A 19,419-nucleotide genomic window follows, 5' to 3' on the forward strand; every position below is an offset into this window, starting at 1 on the left:
CAGAATTCAGACTTTAATCTCAGAATTCTAACTTTAATCTTGGAACAATAATAATTTAATTTTAAAACAGACTCACGAGATCAAAGTTAGAATTCCAAGATTAAAGTCAGAATTCTGACTTTTTTCTAAGAATAATAAAAAAATACATGTATTGGACCTTCTTTTTAATGTTTTTTCAGTGGCCCTCATCTTCTTCCATAGTTCATTAGCCGCCTTTACGAATGCAGATATAACAAATCTAACAAATCAATTTTATTTTACATTTTAAAGCCTCTAAAACATTTTCAGCTCGTTAAAAACGACGCACGTGTGTAGCTCCTCGTTTCTTGTTTTGTGTTTTTATTTCTTTTTCTCCTGGATCATTTCATCATATTTTATATCATATCTCTCTTAAACGCCGGGGTCACAGTTTTCAGAACGTCTAATGTAAGAGCAGTCGCAACAAAAAATGCAAGTTTGGTTCATTTTCTTTTGTTGAAGTAATAAATAATGTTGATAATGAGTCCAAAATGTTTAAGAATGAACAGAAAAGCAAGTATTATTTGGTTTGTATTCCAGAAGCATGAATTATTATTATTATTATTATTATTATTAAATTACTCTGATATTCTCTGACCCTTAAATGACATTGAACTCACCATATACACATCGTTTATAGTTGTGGTTACCGTTTTTATGGCTTTTCTGGATATTTCTCTCTGCAGAATGTAGAGGATCTATAAATGACTTCATATTTCACTCATAACGTCACAGATCTGCATTTTACAACATTTAATACAAGAGTTTAACTGTGTCTTTGTTGATCTATTAAGACTTTAGACATCTTTTCTGATCAGAAACTAAAATCAGCTTTGTTTAATTATTCATATAAAACTCATATAAGACTCGTAGCATCTTTTAGACATTTTACAGATGAAAATGTAACACAGAGTGAAAAAAAATACATGGAATTATCAGTGACGTTTGTTGTGATGCTTTGTTTTTATGAACCTTCTGGTATACAGGTGAGCATGTTATGCACACTTCGCACTTCATGTTATCAAAAGTCATTATTTTTCAAAAGTTGTTCAATTTGGCATGATTTTTAAAATTCTGATCCATCCACTAAAATCATCCCATTGTACAGAATGTTAAATTCCTACACTAACACCCTTCGACCAAGTGAGTAAAACATGCACAGAGACATTTTAGCATTTAACATTTGACCTAGAACCAAAAATAATAATGTATATGAACCAGTGTTGGTGTTAATCATTGACGCATGACAAGATGAAAACATAAAAAAATCACTTAATGCAATTTTTATGTAGAATATTGAAAAAAAAACAAAAACAAACATTATTTGTGTTTTGTGCATTAAAAATATGGTTTATGGCATTTAAAGGGTTAACTCATTAAATACCATAAACCACATTTTTAATGCACAAAACACAAAAAAGTTTGTTTTTTTTCAATATTCTACATAAAAATTGTGTTAGCTTTTTATTTTGTCATCCTGTCATGTCAGGTTTTGTTCCTTTAACTCTTCGGTGTCAGGCCAGTTCTTCCTAATCACTGAAAGCGCATAATCTGCACAGAGGGGTAGTCATGTCACAGTTTTTTAACATTGACATTTTACATTTATTTAATAAAATATATATATATATATATATCTATATATATATATATTTTTTTTTTTTAATTTCATCAACTTGAGCCATAAATAAAAATACCAAATACTCCATAATTGTCATATTTTTAAAAGTATGACAATTATGGAGTATCTGGTATTTTTGTTCATGGTTCAAGTTGATGGAATACAAAAAAAATGTAAAAAAAAAAAAGTAAACTGTAAATGTAAAAAAACTGACATTACTACCCCTCTGTGCAGATTATGCACTTTCAGTGAAGAGGAAGAACTGGTCTGACACCGAAGAGTTACAGGAACAAAACCTGAGGTTTAAAACAGAAAAGTGTAAAACAAGTGGAACGTCAGGAATCTATAAACTTTCATTGTCACCTGAAAACAGAGGAGATTGATCTGAAAATGTAAACATCTGTAAATGTATTAACCTGTGATTAAATTATTACTGTTTGTTGTGTAATGACTTCAATGTAAAATCCAATAAAAATCCAAGTAAAGCTCAGACATATCGTCATTGTGTTGTCATTTATTGTTAAACTTACATTTACACAAGGATTCTCATAAATAAAACACACTGAAACTGAACAAGGCACAAAGCGACGTCACAACTCGAGCTGCGAACTTTAACCGTCCGCACATTTTCTTCATCGATTAATCCTCGAGTCTGTTTATAGAAAAAAAAAAAACTCTTCACTTTCTGATTCCTGCATCTTAAATGTGAATACTTTCAGTTTTCTTGTGACTGTAGCATGAATAACTGATATTTACAACAACTCCTTCTGTTTTTCCACCTTTTTTTCAAATAAACAGAACAAACTCACATGTAAAAGCAGCTGTTTCTCACTACGGCCTGAAATGTGGATTCATCCACCGCTGAAAATAGTCCCATTTTATTGAAACGGTGTCTGAACTGGATAATACCCAGGATTATTTCATCATTTGTTTAAATTACTTTTGTAGGGACTTCAACATTACATTTTCTCTACATCTAGCCTTTTTCTGATTAATTTATCACCATTTATTTTAATACCATCCTCTGCATTTTGTATTTTTCACTATTAATCATGTATTTTCCTATATTTTATTCACTGATTATGTATATTTTCATTAAAGCTCAGAGTAAATTCAAAGAGTACTATATCAAAACAGGGGAAAAGGGATGTTTTAAACAAAATATTTCATGATTTGATCTGGTTTCTTATAATCAGATTCTACTGTTTACATTATAATTCATGCACAGGCTCAGTGTAAAGTGTGGTTTGACTCTCTTTGTTTTTACTCTTTTATTAGTGTGGCCCTTTCAGTTTTGCAAAAAGGAAATCAAAAGAACATGAACACGGGAACATGGGACGGATCCGATGTGTCAGATTCAGACAGATCCAGACTCCCATCTCTGATCCAGACCCAAACGTGTGTTTTTTCAGACGGACTCTGATGTTGAACAGTTTATGTTTGTGATTCAGTTTCTGGTGTTTCTGGTTCACCTGGTGTTTTGTGCGGCTCCTCAGGTTGGCTCCAGGTGGACGTGGGCAGGTTAGAAGTTGGGTTTGTGTTTCTTCACCTCCACCATGAGGTGATGCAGGTTGATGAGTTCGGAGCGGACGGCCAGGCTGCGGAACGTGGGCTGGTTCAGGACCTTGTGGAAGCCGTGGTAGTACTGGATGAGCTGGGTCAGAGCGCCCTGCAAGACCACGCAGAGGGAAAAGAACGCTCAGATTAATGGACCTGGAATCCAGCCTTTAACCCACGAAGAAATGTTCATTCAACCTTTAATTCATTCATAAAAAAATAAATAAATTTAAAAAATAATAAAAAATAAAATAAAAATAAATAAAAATAAATAAAAAAATAAAATTAATAAATAAAATAATAATAATAATTAAATAATAATAATTTAAAAAAAAACAAAAACCTTTAATTCATCATTCATAAGACAACAAAATGACAAGAAACACTGGTGGTAAATTGATTTTTAAAATTCTAATCCATCCACTTTTAATTCTACTTTCTTTTTAATTTAACTTATTCTTAGCTACTTATACACCGCATTTATTTACTGTTGATGTAGTATGACTGTTTTTGTGGAGCGGTGACTGTATTTTGTATTTTGAATTTCCCCTAGGGGATTAAGAAAGTAAATGTATCTATCTATCTGAAATCATCCCATAATAAACAGTGTTAAATTCCTACACTAACACCCTTCAACCAAATGAGTACAAAATACACACTGACATATTTAACATTTGATCTTGAACCAAAAATAATCCTGAACATGAACCAATGTTGGTGTTAATCATTGACATATGACAGGAGGAAAAAATAAAATAAATAAAAAAAATACAATTTATTTGTAGAAAAAATATTGGAAAAAAAACTAATTTTTTTTGTGTTTTTTGCATTAAAAATATGGTTTATGGCATTTAAAGAGTTAAAAATATGACAACTATTGAGTATTTGGTATTTTTGTTTATGGCTCAAGTTGATGAAATACAAAAAAAGGTTAAAAAGTAAACTGTAAATGTTAAAAAATTGTGACATTACTACCCCTCTGTGCAGAATATGCGCTTTCAGTGAATAGGAAAGACTGGTCTGATACCAAAGGGTTAAAGCAGTGGTTCTCAGTCTTTTTCTGTGGGGCCCCCCTTTTGGAGGACAAAAAATCTCCAGGGCCCCCTCAACCCCAACAACAGTGCAACAGTGGCACAATTATAACTTTTACTGAAAGAAACATCAGTATTGTAACAATACTTTTTGCTTTTCCATGAATAATTTATTGTTCAAATTTAAAATAAGTTTGATTTTTTTGCTTGAACGATACAAATAAACTCAACAAGACTGCTCCATGAGACAAGATTTGTCCAAATAAAAATAGGAAATGTGCAATTATCGTACAACTATGAAAATAAAGTAACTTTTTTTTAGAACAACAAACAAAATTTGGTAACAAAGATGAAAATTCTGACAATATCAGTGGCTGCTATGAGCCATTTTACATTGAACACCTCAGAACATTAAAGTCCAATCAGTACAAACTGTTCAAAAACAGAAACATTGCACATTTTCCTTTTCCAGTCAAATCCTTGTCCATTGTCCAAACCTAAACTCTTTGTCTAGTCTAGTGGCAGATCACCATGGCAGTAGATTTGTTTGTTGTACGTCCCTAAAATGAGTCCAGGGTGCTCCAACACTAAAACATTAGTTCCACCTGCTACATGTGCTAACCTGAAGAGAAAAAAAAAACATGCAGAGGAGATCCCATGACCCCCCTGGCAAGCCTTCACACCCCCCCCGAGGGGCCATCCCCACAGTTTGAAAAACACTGGGTTAAAGGAACAAAAACTGACATGACAGGATGAAAAAATAAAAACATAACTAAGACAATTTATATGTAGGATATTGCAAGAAAAAAACCCAAAGGTTTTTGTGTTTTTTGTATCAAAAAACATGGCATTTAAAGGGTTAAAAATGTGACCTGTATTGAGTATTTGGTATGTTTTTTTATGGCTCAAGTTGATGAAATACAAAAACAAAACAAAACATGAAAACAGTTGTGGCATCATCACGGCGCTGTGCAGATTATGTGCATGTCTGTGGACAGGACACCAGAGGGTTAAAAAACAGCTGCAGTAACAGTGGGCGGGGTCAGCTGTGGTACAGAGGGTGGGGTTAGGGTTAGGGTTCTGGGGATCCTCTGGTACCTGGATGATGCTGGTCCCGTTCTTAAAGTTGGTGAAAGACCTCATGACGTCCTGACTCATCGACTCCACCGACTGCTTCCATGTTCCGGAAAAACCACGAACCAGCTGAGTGATCCGAGCTGCAGAGAAGGACGGGAAAGTCAGATTAAAGCGTCTGATCAGTCTGAGCTGACGTGGAACCGAACAGATGGAGATGTTTGATGTTCTGTGGTCTGATTGGTCCGTTAAAGACACGCCCATTTACACTGAATCTGAACACCGGTGTGACTTTAACCTGTTTAATCTGTAGAATCAACTCACCTCTGTCTGATGGTAAAAACACAGAAATAAACATATTTACACCATGAACTTTAATGTTTTTATGAACCTGTTCCCTAAAGAAAAACTCCATTTGACTTTTTAACCATTTCTGTTTTTTTTTTTTTTAAATTTCTAATGTATTCTGTATTGTGTGTTTGCTCTGGTGTTCTATTGTTTATTCTGATATTCTATTTTTACTGTGAAGCTGCACTACAATGGAACAGTTAGAGATTGAGAAAGGAAGGAAGAAAGAAAGAAAGAGGGAAAGAAAGAAAAAAGGGAGAAAGAAAGAAAGAAAGGAAGAAAGAAAGAGAAAGGAAAGACAGAAAGAAAGAGAAAGAAAGACAGAGAGAATGAAAGACAGAGAATGAAAGTAAGAAAGAAAAAGACAGAAAGAAAGAGAATGAAAGTAAGAAAGAGAAAGACAGAAAGAAAAAGACAGAAAGAGAGAGAATGTAAGAAAGAAAGAAAGAAAGAAAGAAAGAACCTTAGCTCTGTCTATCTACTGGTTGTATTTGAACCGTTTTATCCCATTTCTCTTTTACCACCGAGGAGCTTATGTTTTAAGAGAACTCTAAAAGTTCTGGATGGATTTGGATGAAAGTTTCCGTTTGTGTCCGTCTCACCCTCCTCGTTCTTCAGTCGGTCCAGCTGCCCTTTCTCCATCAGAGCCTCGGCCTCCTTCACAAACGCTATCATCCCCCCGAACGGAGGAGACAGGATCTCCTCGATGAACTCCTGAAGGAGGAAGAGGAGGAAGAAGAGGAGGAGGAAGGAGAAGAACAGGAAGAAGAGGAGGAGGAGGAAGAAGAGGAGGAGGAAGGAGAAGAAGAGGAAGAAGAGGAAGAAGAGGAGGAGGTGGAAGAAGGAGAAGAGGAGGAGGAGAAGAAGAAGAGCAGGAGTTGGAGGAAGAGGAGGAGGAGGGAGAAGATGAAGAAGAAGAACAGGAATAAGAAGTGGAGGAGGAGGAAGAAGAGTAAAAAGAAGAGAAAGAGGAAGAAGAGGAGATGAAGAAAAGAAGAAGAAAAAGAAGAAAGGAAGAAAATGAAGAAAAAGAAGAAAAAAGAAAAGAAAATGAAGAGGAATAAGAAGAAAATGAAGAAGAAAAAGAAGAAGAAAAAGAAGAAAATGAAGAAGAAAAAGAAGAAAATGAAGAAGAAAAAGAAGAAAAAAGAAAAGAAGAAGAAAAAGAAGAGGAGGAGGAGCAGAATCAGGTTCAGGTTCTCTCAGTCTCTATTATTTCTAAACTCTTTCTTGAACTATTTCTGCGATGAATTCCAATTGATTTTTTCTCCTCATTTAACTTTTCCACAGTTATTTATTCCAATATCATCCTCTGTGTTTTCATTGTTCAGAGTAAATCATGTATTTTCTTGTATTTAACTCACTGATCATGCAGATTTCCATAGTGTCGACATTAAACCTGGTTTTGTTGATTATACGGGGTCTCTGAGGGGGGGTTCATATGAGTTAGTGAAGCCACAGTAGTGTCAGAGTGGACTGTCAATGTCTGTTCAAGTCCTGTAACGGTCCCTCTGTGTCCCATAATGCACCTGTTCCTACCTGTGTCCCATAATGCACCTGTTCCTACCTGTGTCCCATAATGCACCTGTTCCTACCTGTGTCCTGGCCAGAAGCAGCTGTTGGAAACCTTCCACCTCTTTACTGTCGTCTGCTGCCCTCTCCTGGACAAACAGCCAAACAACAACAACAATAACAAGATGAGCACTTCTTTTGTTTTGTGTTTGTCGTAGTTTTAATCCCGGGCTAAAGTTCAGGTTTGACCTTTCACCCCCTCACCATGAGGACGCTGAGCATCATGTCGTAGTTGTTGATGAGGAAGATGAGCTGGTCTCTCCTGGACGGGAACTCCGCCGCCATCTTCAGCACGAAGTTTTCCACCTCCACCTGCACAAACCAACACAACATGGACATGTATTAATAATAATAATAATAATAATAATAATAATACATTGGTTTTACATAGCGCTTTTCTCAGTACTCAAAGATACTTGATGTATAGAATCAGTTAGACCTTGTTCATCATATATTCTTTCTTTTTTTTTTTATAAATCTTTTTATTGGATTTTCATTCACACACAGTAATATCTAACATTTACAATTTTATCAAGGGTTCTAGTTGAAGGTAGTAGACAACTGTCTTTATACAATGTATCCTGAGTCGGGGTGTAAGAAAATATCAGTTCTGGAATATATCGCAATATTTCATTTCACAATACTGTAACGATATTAAAAAGTACTGTATGGATATTTTTAGGTATTTATTCAAATGCAGATATTTTGGAGGCTCATTTCTGTTTTTTGATTTTCTTTATCGTTTATATTTTCTTCATTATTATTTAACGTTCTTTTATTAAATAATATTAGCTCCTTTGTTGGTATTGCACAAAAATACTGTTCTGATGTTAGTTGTGAACTAATAGAATCTGAACATCTGAACAGGATCTGAAACTGTGATGTCTGTAAAACAGAATTTCAGTTTGAACACAGTTTGAACATTTGGTGATAGAACATTAGATCCTGTTGGGATCAAATAAAAATGTGTTTAGTACTTGTGCATATTACTTGTGTAATTCAATTCTTCAAGAAAATAATCATTTAAAAAAGAAACAAACAAAAAAACTGCCTTTTTAACAGTACCTTGATATATCGTAATATATCATATTGTGATCCTAGTGTTGTGATTTGTATCGTATCACCAGATTCTTGCCGATACACAGCCCTAATCCTGAGCAACAATTTTAATCTAACCTAAATGGCTTCTATGAATGAACTATAATAAACTATTATCCCTTCCCACCCACCTTGAAAGAAAAGACAGAATAAAACACAAACACAGAAGGAAAGTTCATCACATGTTCAACTATAGAAACGTGTCAGAGTTCCATCAAACCAGCAAAGAACAAAACAAATGAAGTTGTACAAAAGTGTGCTGTGTTTTTCTGCTGCGACATCATTTAACCCTCAGATGCACAAGTGGGTTAAAATGACCCGGTCAGGCTGTTTTAACTAGTTTTATTTAGTATCTATCTATTTATTATAAAATGTTTGTAATGAAAAGTTGTTTTTATTTCATATTCCAGGTATTCCTCAAAAACATGTTACTGACATCATGACACTTAAATTTTTAACTTAACTTTGACAGATTTTATGAAACGGTAGTTTTTATATTACTGTGTACCAGGGGCGTCCAAATCTGGTCCCTGGGGGCCGGTTTCCTGTATGTTTTAGATATGTCCCTCTTCCATCCCACCTGGAAGCCAGTACATCATTATCAGGTTTCTGCAGAACATGATGAGCTGATCATTAATTAAACCAGGTGTGCTGCAGGATACCAGCCCTCGAGGACCAGGTTTGGACGCCCCTGCTGTATACTGAACATGTGTTGTATTCCACTGAAAGACCAAAGGATTCAGTGTCGACTTCCTCCTCTGTTTGACCTTTGACCTCTGCGTTACCTGCAGCTGCCCCAGCAGAGCGTTGGTCCTCTCGTTAGGAAACGTCTGGTTGATGCTGACGATGGCCGACGAGAACTCAGCGTATCGACGAGTGATCTGAAACGACACGAGGACGAGGGTCAGCACGTTTACTGTACGGCTCCTGCATGGTCTGACCAGTCTGACCAGTCTGACCGGTCTGACCGGTCTGACCAGTCTGACCAGTCTGACCTGGTCTGACCAGTCCGGTCTCTTACATAGTGTGGTCTGGTGTCCAGGACTCCCAGTTTCTGAGGGTCTGTGTTCCGGATGCTGTGGATGTTCATCTCCAGGATGAGCTCGAACCGGGGCCACAGCAGCTCCAACACGGCCTCCCAGTACCTGGAACACACACAAACCGCCTTCAGACTGGGTCTGATGGAGTTTCAGGACGGTTCTGTTTGCTAAACCAGTATAAAACCAACTTGTCGAGCGCTGGGATGTTCCTCTTGGCTGTGATGGCTCTGAAGCGCAGGATGATGTGGATGCACAGGAAGACGGCGATGCTGTCGTAACAGTCGGACACATACGTGGACATGCTCTTCTGCACAAACACACCAGTAAAAACCAGTTAGAGGTAGAGACAGGACCAGTTTAAACAGTAAAAGGCTCCTTCAGGTTCACACTGTTCCAGCCACAGTTTAACCCTGTCCTGTCTGTGTCTGTGATTCTGCAGTTCGCTCTGTTGTAAATACATCTATAGTTAGTATAGTTTTATTACTATTATTATTATTATTATTATATTGTTTTTTTGCACTATTTTTATGCTGTGCAGTTTTTCTTAGATTTTATTCTGTTACTGCCTTGGCCACTGAATTTCTACGGAAGAAGATTCGGGCCACTGGAAAAAAAAAAATTAAGGTCCAATGTATACTTTTTTTATTATTATTGTGAGAAAAAAAGTCAGTATTCTGAGAAAAAATAGTCTGAATTATGACTTTTTTCTCAGAATTCTGACTGTTCTAAATATATATATATTTTTAATTATTGTTCTGAGATTAAAGTCAGAATTCTGAGAAAAAGAAGTCTGAATTCTGACTTTTTCCTCAGAATAATAATAATAAAAAAATATATTGGACCTTAATTTAATTTTTTTTCCAGTGGCCCTAATCCTCTTCCATAAATTTCCCTGTTGTGGAATCAATAAAGTCTAATCTAATCTAATCTAATCTAATCTAATCTAATCTAATAATAAAACTGTACGTCAAATAAGTGCAACAAACAACAACAACACAAATATGACTAATGGCCCTGTATCTCACCACCATGTTCAATTAGTATCATCTATCAATAATATAATATTACAATACTGTTAAAATTGCACTTATTTTTCTGAATAAATTTCCATTTTTTCACGTTTTTTTACATGTTATTCATATTTTTTAAAGGATATTTTGCAGCTGTAAATATTTTCATCACGTAATTTTACTTTTTTCACTCTAAAACATGAGGAAAGTTTGTAGTTGTCATTATTTATACATTATTCTGTTATTGTTTTACTGGTCTGATCCACTTCAGGTCACAGTGGGAGGATGTGGAAGGATAAACCTCTGACTAAAGCCTGGTTTAAATCTTTCATCTGAAACAAACAGGAGCTGCTGCGTACCAGAAACATGCTGAGCGTTTTTCCCATGATGCTGTTGAAGAGGTCGAGGGCGGAGTTTCCGGCGACCATGAAGAAGTCGGACAGGAAGAGGAACTCCCTGCAGCCGTTGTCCAACAGAGCGTAGTGCTGACTGCGAAACAGCGTCTCATACGGATACTGAGGAGGGACAAAAAGGACGGGGGTCAGTTCAAGAACAGGAGCATGATCAGTTCAATGACTCAAACACAGCATTTGAAATGATTTATACCAAAAACAGCACAACACCAACACATCAGTGCTCTAGACGGTTCATTTGATTGACTGCGGTTTATTAATATTTATATAAGTTGTCTTTACAGAAGAGAATTTGTCCTGTTCTGACTGACTGGAAACAACGGAGGAAAAAATCTAATAAGTGACTGAATTTAGGTGCATTTGAGTTTCCCAGATAATACTGGAGAAATGATGCTAATTTAGTTTCAAATTCCAAACTCCAAAATGTCATTTTCTTCAGGTCATGAACACCTTTTTTGTTTGGATAGTTTGGAAATGGAAATATTTTCTGAATTTCATGGGTTTTTTGGCAATAAAACAAAGAGAAAAACTTGTCATTATTGGGGATGTAAGAAAATATCGGTTCTGCAATATATTGTGATATTTCATTTCACAGCACTGTATCAATATTAAAAAGTACTGTATCGATAGTTTTAGGTATTTATTCAAATGCAGACATTGTGGAGGTTCATTTTTGTTTTTTTTTTTATATTTTATTTATTATTCTTTAACACTCTTTTATTAAATAATGTTAGTTCCTTTGTTGGGATTGGACAAAAATCCCGTTCTGATGTTAGTTCTGAACTAATAGAATATGAACATTTGACCAGGATCTGAAACTGGAATGTCTGTAAAACAGAATTTCAGTTTGAACATTTTGTGATATAACATTAGATCCTGTTGGGATCAAATAAAAATGTGTTTAGTATTTGTGCAGATTTCTGATGTAATTCAATTCTTCAAGGAAATAATCATTTAAAAAAAAAACAAACAAAAAATTGCCTCTTTAACAGTATCATGATATATCATATTGTGATCCTAGTATTGTGATTCGTATCATATTGCCAGATTCTTGCCAATACACAGCCTTAAAGGATAGTATGTAAATGTAAATGTAATTTTACTTTTTTTGTACTCTAAAAAAGAGAAAAGTTTGTTTCTACTAGTTCTTCATAATGTACTACTGCTTGTTTTTCTCATTACTGTTTTTCTTTTTTATAGTTATTGTTTTGTTATTTTCTTGTGGTATTTCTTGTGTGTAGGGATGGAACGGTTACCAGAATAACGATAAACCGCAGTAAAATTCCCGACAGTTAGTATTACCGTTTAAATTCTAATTATCATGATAACCGTGTTTGATTACCACACTTTCAACTCAAACTTGATCTGGAAAATGGTCAAACAGTGGCCATGAGGTTCCATGTTTAATCCACAATTGTATGTTTGATGTTCACATGTTAATATTTGAATGTTTCTGCAACAGAAAGTACATTTTGCCTATTAATTTATTTAGGTTTATTGTTTGTTTTGTTTTTTTTTTCAAAATACACCTTGGTTAAATTATTTCAGTGTGTGTATTAGTACTTTTTGAACATTTCGAGCACAATTTCAACAATACCGTGATAATAATAACCATGATATGAAAGTTTCATATGGTTACATCCCTGCTTGTGTGTACATTCAGTGTTTGTGCTGATACTGGAACCTCAATTTCCTGAGGGTTCTGCCCAAAGGATCAATAAACTTTTATCGAATCTACTCTAATCTACTCTTGGTGCTTTGTCAGTGTCTTCTTGTGTCTTATGGATTTTCGTGCCACATGTCCTGGATGTTTGAGGACCATCCCCCCCACAGGTGTTCAACAGGTGATGGGTGGTGTTTTCTCGGCGGTCTCACCCTGCTGTCTCCTCTCTGAGCCGTATGAGGGACCAGGATGGGACCCTCCAGCTCTGCGGGGCTCAGTATCGCCCCCCGCTGGCCCAGAGTGAAGATGGTGTTCCTGCTTTTCAGAGACGGTTTGGAGAAGAAACCTGGAGCTGGAAGTCAAGGAAGGTCCCTGATCAGGAGAAGCATCTAGAACCTGCTGGATGTTCTCTGGTGTCATGTGGTTCTGTGAGTCACGTTCTACATCTAATTCCACATTTACAAAGTCATCACACATACAGCAAGAAAACAATGATCTAATTTAGTTTTTTTATTTAACTCTGGTAGAAAACACGACACTTTGTCTACCTCACTGATTTAAACCAGGAATGTCAACCGCATGTTCTTCTGGGTTTAATGTGGAAAAAATCATATTAAATTGTGCTTATAAATAATGACAACTAAATTTTTTTCTCTTTGTTTTGGGGTTAAAAAAAGAAATTCTGAAAATATTTACACTAACAAACTATCCAAACAATAAAGATGTGAATAAACCTGAAAAAAACTGAAATATCTTAAGAAACATAAGTGCAATTTTAACAATATTACACCTCAGTTTAATCATTTATACATGTGCATTACACACAAGAACAATTTCTACAATATAATGTTATTATTATTATTATTATTAGTAGTAGTAGTAGTAGTATTACTATTATTATTATTATTATTAACCCAACTTACAGATCACAGTGGATCAAATACACAAAACATTTAGTAACAGGCAGAATATTGGTAAAATTACAAATAATTTTCTTTAGACATTTCAGGTTGTTCATATTTGATTGGGTTATTAACATTTTATTGTTAAAGGACAGTTTGAGAATGTAAATATTTTCATAATGTAATATTTTTTCCACATTAAACCAAGACACTTTACACACAATGTAATGAAAGAGCCAAAAAAATGCAGAAAAACAAATAAAATAAGCAACAAAATAAACAAAAATGAAGGAAAAATAATTCAACGGCCAACAAAATGAACAAAATCAGCCAAAAATAATCAGTTAAATGAACACTATGAGTAAAGGATATCTTTCTTTGCCGTGTCTTCCACTCCCATCAGGTCGTCTTTGTCCGCCACCTCCTCGTACTGAACAAACACCAAACACACGTTCAGGAAAAACCTGGAATATCGGAACAAAAAAAAGAGAAGCAGCCCAAACGAACCCACTGACCTGCACTTTGAGCAGCCGACCGCTGTAGGACTTGAAGTAACTGTAGTAAATCTTACTCATGGTGTCCACGTACTCGTCTCTGATCTCCTTGGCGACTGTTCTCTCATTGGCCAAAAGGAACTGATAGAAGAATCTGCAGAGGACCAGCGTGAGTGTCATTTATCTGACATTTTACAGTTCAGGACGGAAACTGAACACTAGTTACATCTGCACAAAACACTTTATGACAGGGGTCTCAAACATGCGGCCCAGGGGCCAAATGCGGCCCACCAAAGGTTCCAATCCGGCCAAGTGCAAAAATTCCATAGTCTTGAATTGAATTAAGCAAAAAAAAAATCTTCAATTAAGTAAAAAAAAATCTTGAATTAAGCCAAAAAAAAATCTAAAATTTAACAGAAAAATATTGAATTAAGCCCCAAAAAATCTTCAATTAAGGAAAAAAAATCTCAAATTCAGCAAAAAATCTTGAATTAAGCATAAAATCTTGAATTAACAACTTCAAATTTTTGTCTTTGTTTTACTCCAAAATATAACATTAAAAAATTATGAAAATATTTACGTTTACAAACTATCCTGTAACAATAAAATGTGAATAACCTAAACAAATATGAACAACCTGAAATGTCTAAAGAAAATTAAGCATGATTTTATCCATTTTCTTCCTGTTCCTCAGTGTTTAGTGTCTTTGTAGATCTGATCCATAGTACACATGTAGAAATGATAAGTTGAGGCAGAATATTGTTAAAATTGCACTAATTTTTCTAAAGAAATTTCAGTTTTTTTCAGTTATTCATATCTTTTTTGTTTGGATAGTTTGCAAATGTAAATACTGTCATAATTTAGTGGGGTTTTTTGCACTAAAACAAAGACAAAAGCTTGGAGTTGTCATTATTTCTAGGTTTTTATGTTATTTTACTGGTCTGATCCAGTTTAGATCAGATTGGTCTGAGCGTGGAACCAAACATCTCTGAAGTAAAGAATCCGGTCGTCACCTGTATTTCAGCAGCGTGTTCTGTGGGATCTGGTAGTTGGTCATGGGCTTCCTGAATGAGTAGATCTTCTGCAGAATAAACTCTCTGATCTTTGACACAGCCTGAAGGGAAGGAAAAAGTTTATTTAGAGAACAGAGTAGAGTCAGAAAACTGACTCTTTAAAAAGAACAAGGTAAATATTAAAACTGGGGGAAAAAAGGAGAAATGGAAACCCATAATGATCACACTACAACTATAAAGATGTGTGAAATCATTTAATTATCTATTTATGTTTATGTTTACGCATTTGGCAGACGCTTTTTTCCAAAGCGACTTACAGGGGAAAACCAATTAAATCACTCAATCAATCAAATTTTATTTATATAGCGCCAGATCACAAAAAAGTTATCTCTTGACATTTTATATATAGAGTTGGTCAAAACCAGACTCTAAGTCAATTTACAGAAACCCAACAGAATCTATTTGACTTATCTTGTTTTTTGGTCAGTGTTACTTTTTTTTTGTTTTTTACTTTTGCTAATTTTCTTGAATGTTGTGGTGATGCTTTTACTCATTTTGTTCATTTTTCATGATTCTGCTGCTGATGTTCAAACATATGTCCATTTTGTTCCTTATTTTCATCATTTTACTTGTTTTGTTGCTTATATCTATCTATCTATCTATCTATCTATCTATCTGATGTAATTTCTCTAATGTCTGTGGTTGACATTAATCTTAAGTTTTATTAAACATTTTTTCATTAATTTGCAGAATTAAACTCATTTAGAGATAATGTGATAAAGGGCTGACTTTGCACCATTTATTTTAATCTACTTTCAATAAACTTAATGAAGGTCTCTTTGTTCCTCTCGCACAAAAGGGACAAAAATAATAACAAAATAAACAAAAACAGAAAATAAAATCACCATGAGCATGTGTTTATCTGAACAGAAGAATCGTCAAACAGACAAAAGTCACCGTCCTCTAATACAGACAGAGCACCGTCTCCTGTTTGTCACCTTGAGTTTGAGGCGGTCCACGATGTCCTGGATGTCGGAGCAGGCCAGTGTTTCCCTGAAGCTCAGCTCTTTGGCGAAGTTGATCTTGTTGTTGAGTTCGTGCAGCTGCTCCAGGAACTCCTGCTCCGTCACTGGACTGTCCAGGATGGTTCTGCACAAAACACCCACCCAAAGAAAAACAGTCATCTCACCTGGTCGGACACCAGATTCATGGGTTCATTTAATGTGAAAGTGACAAATCCTTGTTTTTTAACTTGTTCTGATTTGTCTAGTTCTATGTCTTCCAGAATCTGTTGGATTTTTTTTGAAGTACCAGCCTGAATATTCAAAAATAAACTTTATCTGACAGTCCAATACGAAAAAACACTGAAATTAAAAATACAGCCCATAAACCTTTTGACTTAACCATGTGACTTACGAGATCATGGCGCCGGGCACCACCAGCTCATCCACCAGCTGACTCAGCTGACTGCGGACCGCCTGCCTGTTCTTCAGCCGGACGTTCATACTGACTGACTGCTGCTGCAGAGTCTGGATCTCACTGCTGATGGACGACAGGTCGCTCTGGAAGCCGCTCAGCATGCCCTCCATACGCTAACGGACAGACGGACACACGGACGACCATGCACGTTTACAGATTTCAGCACGAAAAATTCAAAAAGCCCTAAATATCCTTATTTTTAGGCAGGTTTTTTTTCGTTAGCTCACATCATCAGTGTTAAATCTGCTGCTGTTAGATCCATTTTTCACCTCATAACCATTACTGATTGTACGACCGCTGCTGCTGTAAATAGATTAATATACAACACTTGATATTCTATTATAGTTTATTCTTTATAATACCTATTTATTCTTATTCTATTTTTACCTCTGTTTTTTTTAAAGAATTCATGTTTTTTTTAATAACAAGGTAAGAGAGAAACAGTCTTCTGTTTCTTCTCTGTGTCTTACCTCCAGTATGGAGTCACAGGCTGTGATCTGGTTGTGCAGAAGAGCAATGTTTTGACTTTCTTTAATATCTAAAAAAACGATCAGTCAGGAAAAACAGCAGAATGAAGAAAATATTCAGCTCTCACGATTAAAAATGACGCCTTTAACTCTAAAACTGAAACTGAAGTTTAGTGACTTTTGGCAGGTTTAAGGATCCTGTGCTTTTTTGGCAACACTAAGCAAAACATTCCGTAGTTATTTTTGAGCATCTCAGTCTGAGAAAAGACCAGAATTCGACCTCCTACTCTAGACTCTGTTTATGTGAGCCACAGATTCATCTATATTTATATTTAGTCTGTTTTAACAAACTACAGATGAAACAATGAACCATTTCAAAATTGCAGTGCTAGTTTCAGTCTGTCCAGGGAGCGCTTCATAGTTCACATCAGTTAGAGGATACAGTCTTTGATGGAGGCCTGTTCGATCCTCTGCAGCTCTGCCTCCACCTGTTTGGAGTATTGACGGAGGTCCACACCCTGAAAACAATACACACATAATGTACGGTACATTTAACAACCCACCACAGGTGTGGTTTACATCAACAAATAACAGGAGGACACCAGTGGAGACTGTGGACACGTCAAAGCAACAAGACTGTACATCAAAATAGATACAATGTTTAATGTCAGAATCAGATTTATCGTCATTGTTTAGAAAGAGCAAAATGCTGTTTAGCCAGGCAGCACGGTGAATTTTAAAAATGTACAAAATAATAAATAAAATGGAAAAAAAAAAGCAAAAATGGAGTAAAATGAAGGGGAAAAAAGCAAAAAAGGAACAACAAAAGCCAAAGTAATCAATAGAATGAACAAAAATGAATAATAAATCAACAAAATAATAAGAAACAAGAAGAAAATAAGCCACAAACTGAACAAAAATGAAGGAAAAATAATTCAATATTGGCAACAAAATAAACTAAATCAGCCAAAATAATCAATACAATGAAGATGAATAGAAAAAAGTTTGTTTTTATGTTCAGTTAAGGATAAATTTTGCTAAAAAAAAAAAAAAAAAAAAAAAAAAGCCATTTTTCCTTTAGTTGAACGGTGAATTAAATATAGAAAAATAAAGCATAATATAGTTCAAGTTAAAAAAAAAAAGGTATATATACAAACGTACATGTGTACATATAGTTAACATAGGTGGAGGTGGGGGTGTGTTCAGACTGAGTGTTTGACAGTTTTCACTGCCTGTGGGAAGAAGCTGTTTAACAGCTGTGTTAAACAGCAATGAAAGTTTATTATCCATTACATGAAAAGGATTTTATGTTTGACAAATACTACATGATCTGATTAGACGTGTGTTGACATGAACCAAAGAATTTCATGACAATGGAACTTTTTTTCTCACCGTTTTCAGTGCCTCCTTCACCAGATCATCCTCCAGATTGGCCTGAATGTGAACTGTAGCAGAAACAGGATGTATTAAAGACAGACAGACAGACAGACAGACAGTGAAGTAAGGCTATCATTGTACTCCTGCTTTTCCTAATAAAATAAATACATACATACAAATAACAGTAATGTACAAGGAGGGATCATTTGTGTTTCTCCATAACGTTAATTACATTAGGAATAAATCTGTCTTACTGTCAACTTCATCCAAGATAAACTCATCTGTGGTGAGGTCCAGCTCTCCTAAGTTTAAGTTTGCCACGTCTGCATCAGTTTTCTGGGGAAAAAAACAAAAAACCAAACAAATCTTAGTCTTATGAGAAATGCAGTTTACTTCCAGGCACTGCATAACAGAAGAATTCTCGTCTATATTAAACTACAAGTTGCAAAAATGCCATCTTTATTCAAACAACTAAATGATCAAATAAATACTGATAATTGTTTTTCTCAATTAGCCATTGTAAAAAATGAACCCACTGAGTATTGTACCTCTTACACTACAGCAACGATTTAAAAACAGTGTATGTTTTGACATTTTTATCAAATAAACAGAAAAGCAGATTTAACAGCTAAATGCTTCGACAATAATGTTTACAGCTCTGTTTATTAATAAAACACCAAATAACCTCCTATGTTTGACAGGATGCTAACAGCTAAGCTAAACCGGAAACAAGCATCACAAATCACCCCTAAAACAAGAGTTGTCATTCATTTAGCTTTAGCTTTTTTAACTAATAATGCTTCTCTGCTACATGTATGTCCTGTCAGTGTTTCCAGATAAGGCAGTGTCTGTAAAGTCTACTCTGTTCTATTTTATCATTTCATTAACAGGATGCAGCACCGCAGGGGAACGTTGACAACGTAAACATTTATTTTTCACAGAATTCCCTGATTCAAAAAGCCCTGAGTTAAAGTCACCTCGTCCTGCAGATAAGCCATTGCTATTTCAGTCGGGTTTCCAACTGTGTTTACATCGAGGCCAGCTCCCACAGCCGCAGACCCATTCACCTCCGCCATTGCGGCGATTTAAGCTAACGTAAAAAATACAGCTGTGCAATTTTGTTCCGTTTCTTCCGTCTCGGAGATTAAATTAGTTTTCTATATTCAAAAACAAAAAAACTAAATTTAGTATGGCTTTAAATTACATTCATTACACCAAGGAAAAAAATAATCAGCTTAAATGTGT

General features: G+C 35.3%; 1 protein-coding gene across 1 annotated transcript; it reads right to left on the reverse strand.

The window, feature by feature from the left end:
- Nucleotides 1–2,130: 2,130 nt before the first annotated feature.
- Nucleotides 2,131–19,283, reverse strand: vps52 (VPS52 subunit of GARP complex). Its single transcript, XM_030146603.1, has 20 exons — nt 19,152–19,283; nt 18,429–18,510; nt 18,190–18,242; nt 17,240–17,315; nt 16,801–16,868; nt 16,268–16,443; nt 15,850–16,000; nt 14,852–14,952; nt 13,860–13,992; nt 13,717–13,774; nt 12,655–12,788; nt 10,726–10,881; nt 9,545–9,663; nt 9,338–9,461; nt 9,102–9,197; nt 7,423–7,530; nt 7,242–7,307; nt 6,249–6,360; nt 5,323–5,441; nt 2,131–3,305 (listed from the first exon to the last, which is right to left on the reverse strand). The coding sequence occupies exons 1-20, from the start codon at nt 19,248–19,250 to the stop codon at nt 3,159–3,161; spliced, it is 2,178 nt and encodes a 725-aa protein (XP_030002463.1). The 5' UTR covers nt 19,251–19,283; the 3' UTR covers nt 2,131–3,158.
- Between the last annotated feature and the right edge of the window lie 136 nt (nt 19,284–19,419).

Source organism: Sphaeramia orbicularis, chromosome 11, assembly GCF_902148855.1.
Source record: "Sphaeramia orbicularis chromosome 11, fSphaOr1.1, whole genome shotgun sequence".
Lineage (NCBI taxonomy): Eukaryota > Metazoa > Chordata > Actinopteri > Kurtiformes > Apogonidae > Sphaeramia > Sphaeramia orbicularis.

What these genes read in the sequence shown, in the direction of transcription:
- vps52 (XM_030146603.1), bottom strand. Translation starts at nt 19,250, where the DNA reads ATGGCGGAGGTGAATGGGTCTGCGGCTGTGGGAGCTGGCCTCGATGTA. An exon ending in TATCTTGGATGAAGTTGACA is followed by an intron (nt 18,243 to 18,428) that starts GTAAGACAGATT and finishes TTTCTGCTACAG; the next exon opens with TTCACATTCAGGCCAATCTG. An exon ending in TGAAGGAGGCACTGAAAACG is followed by an intron (nt 17,316 to 18,189) that starts GTGAGAAAAAAA and finishes TATTGTTTTCAG; the next exon opens with GGTGTGGACCTCCGTCAATA.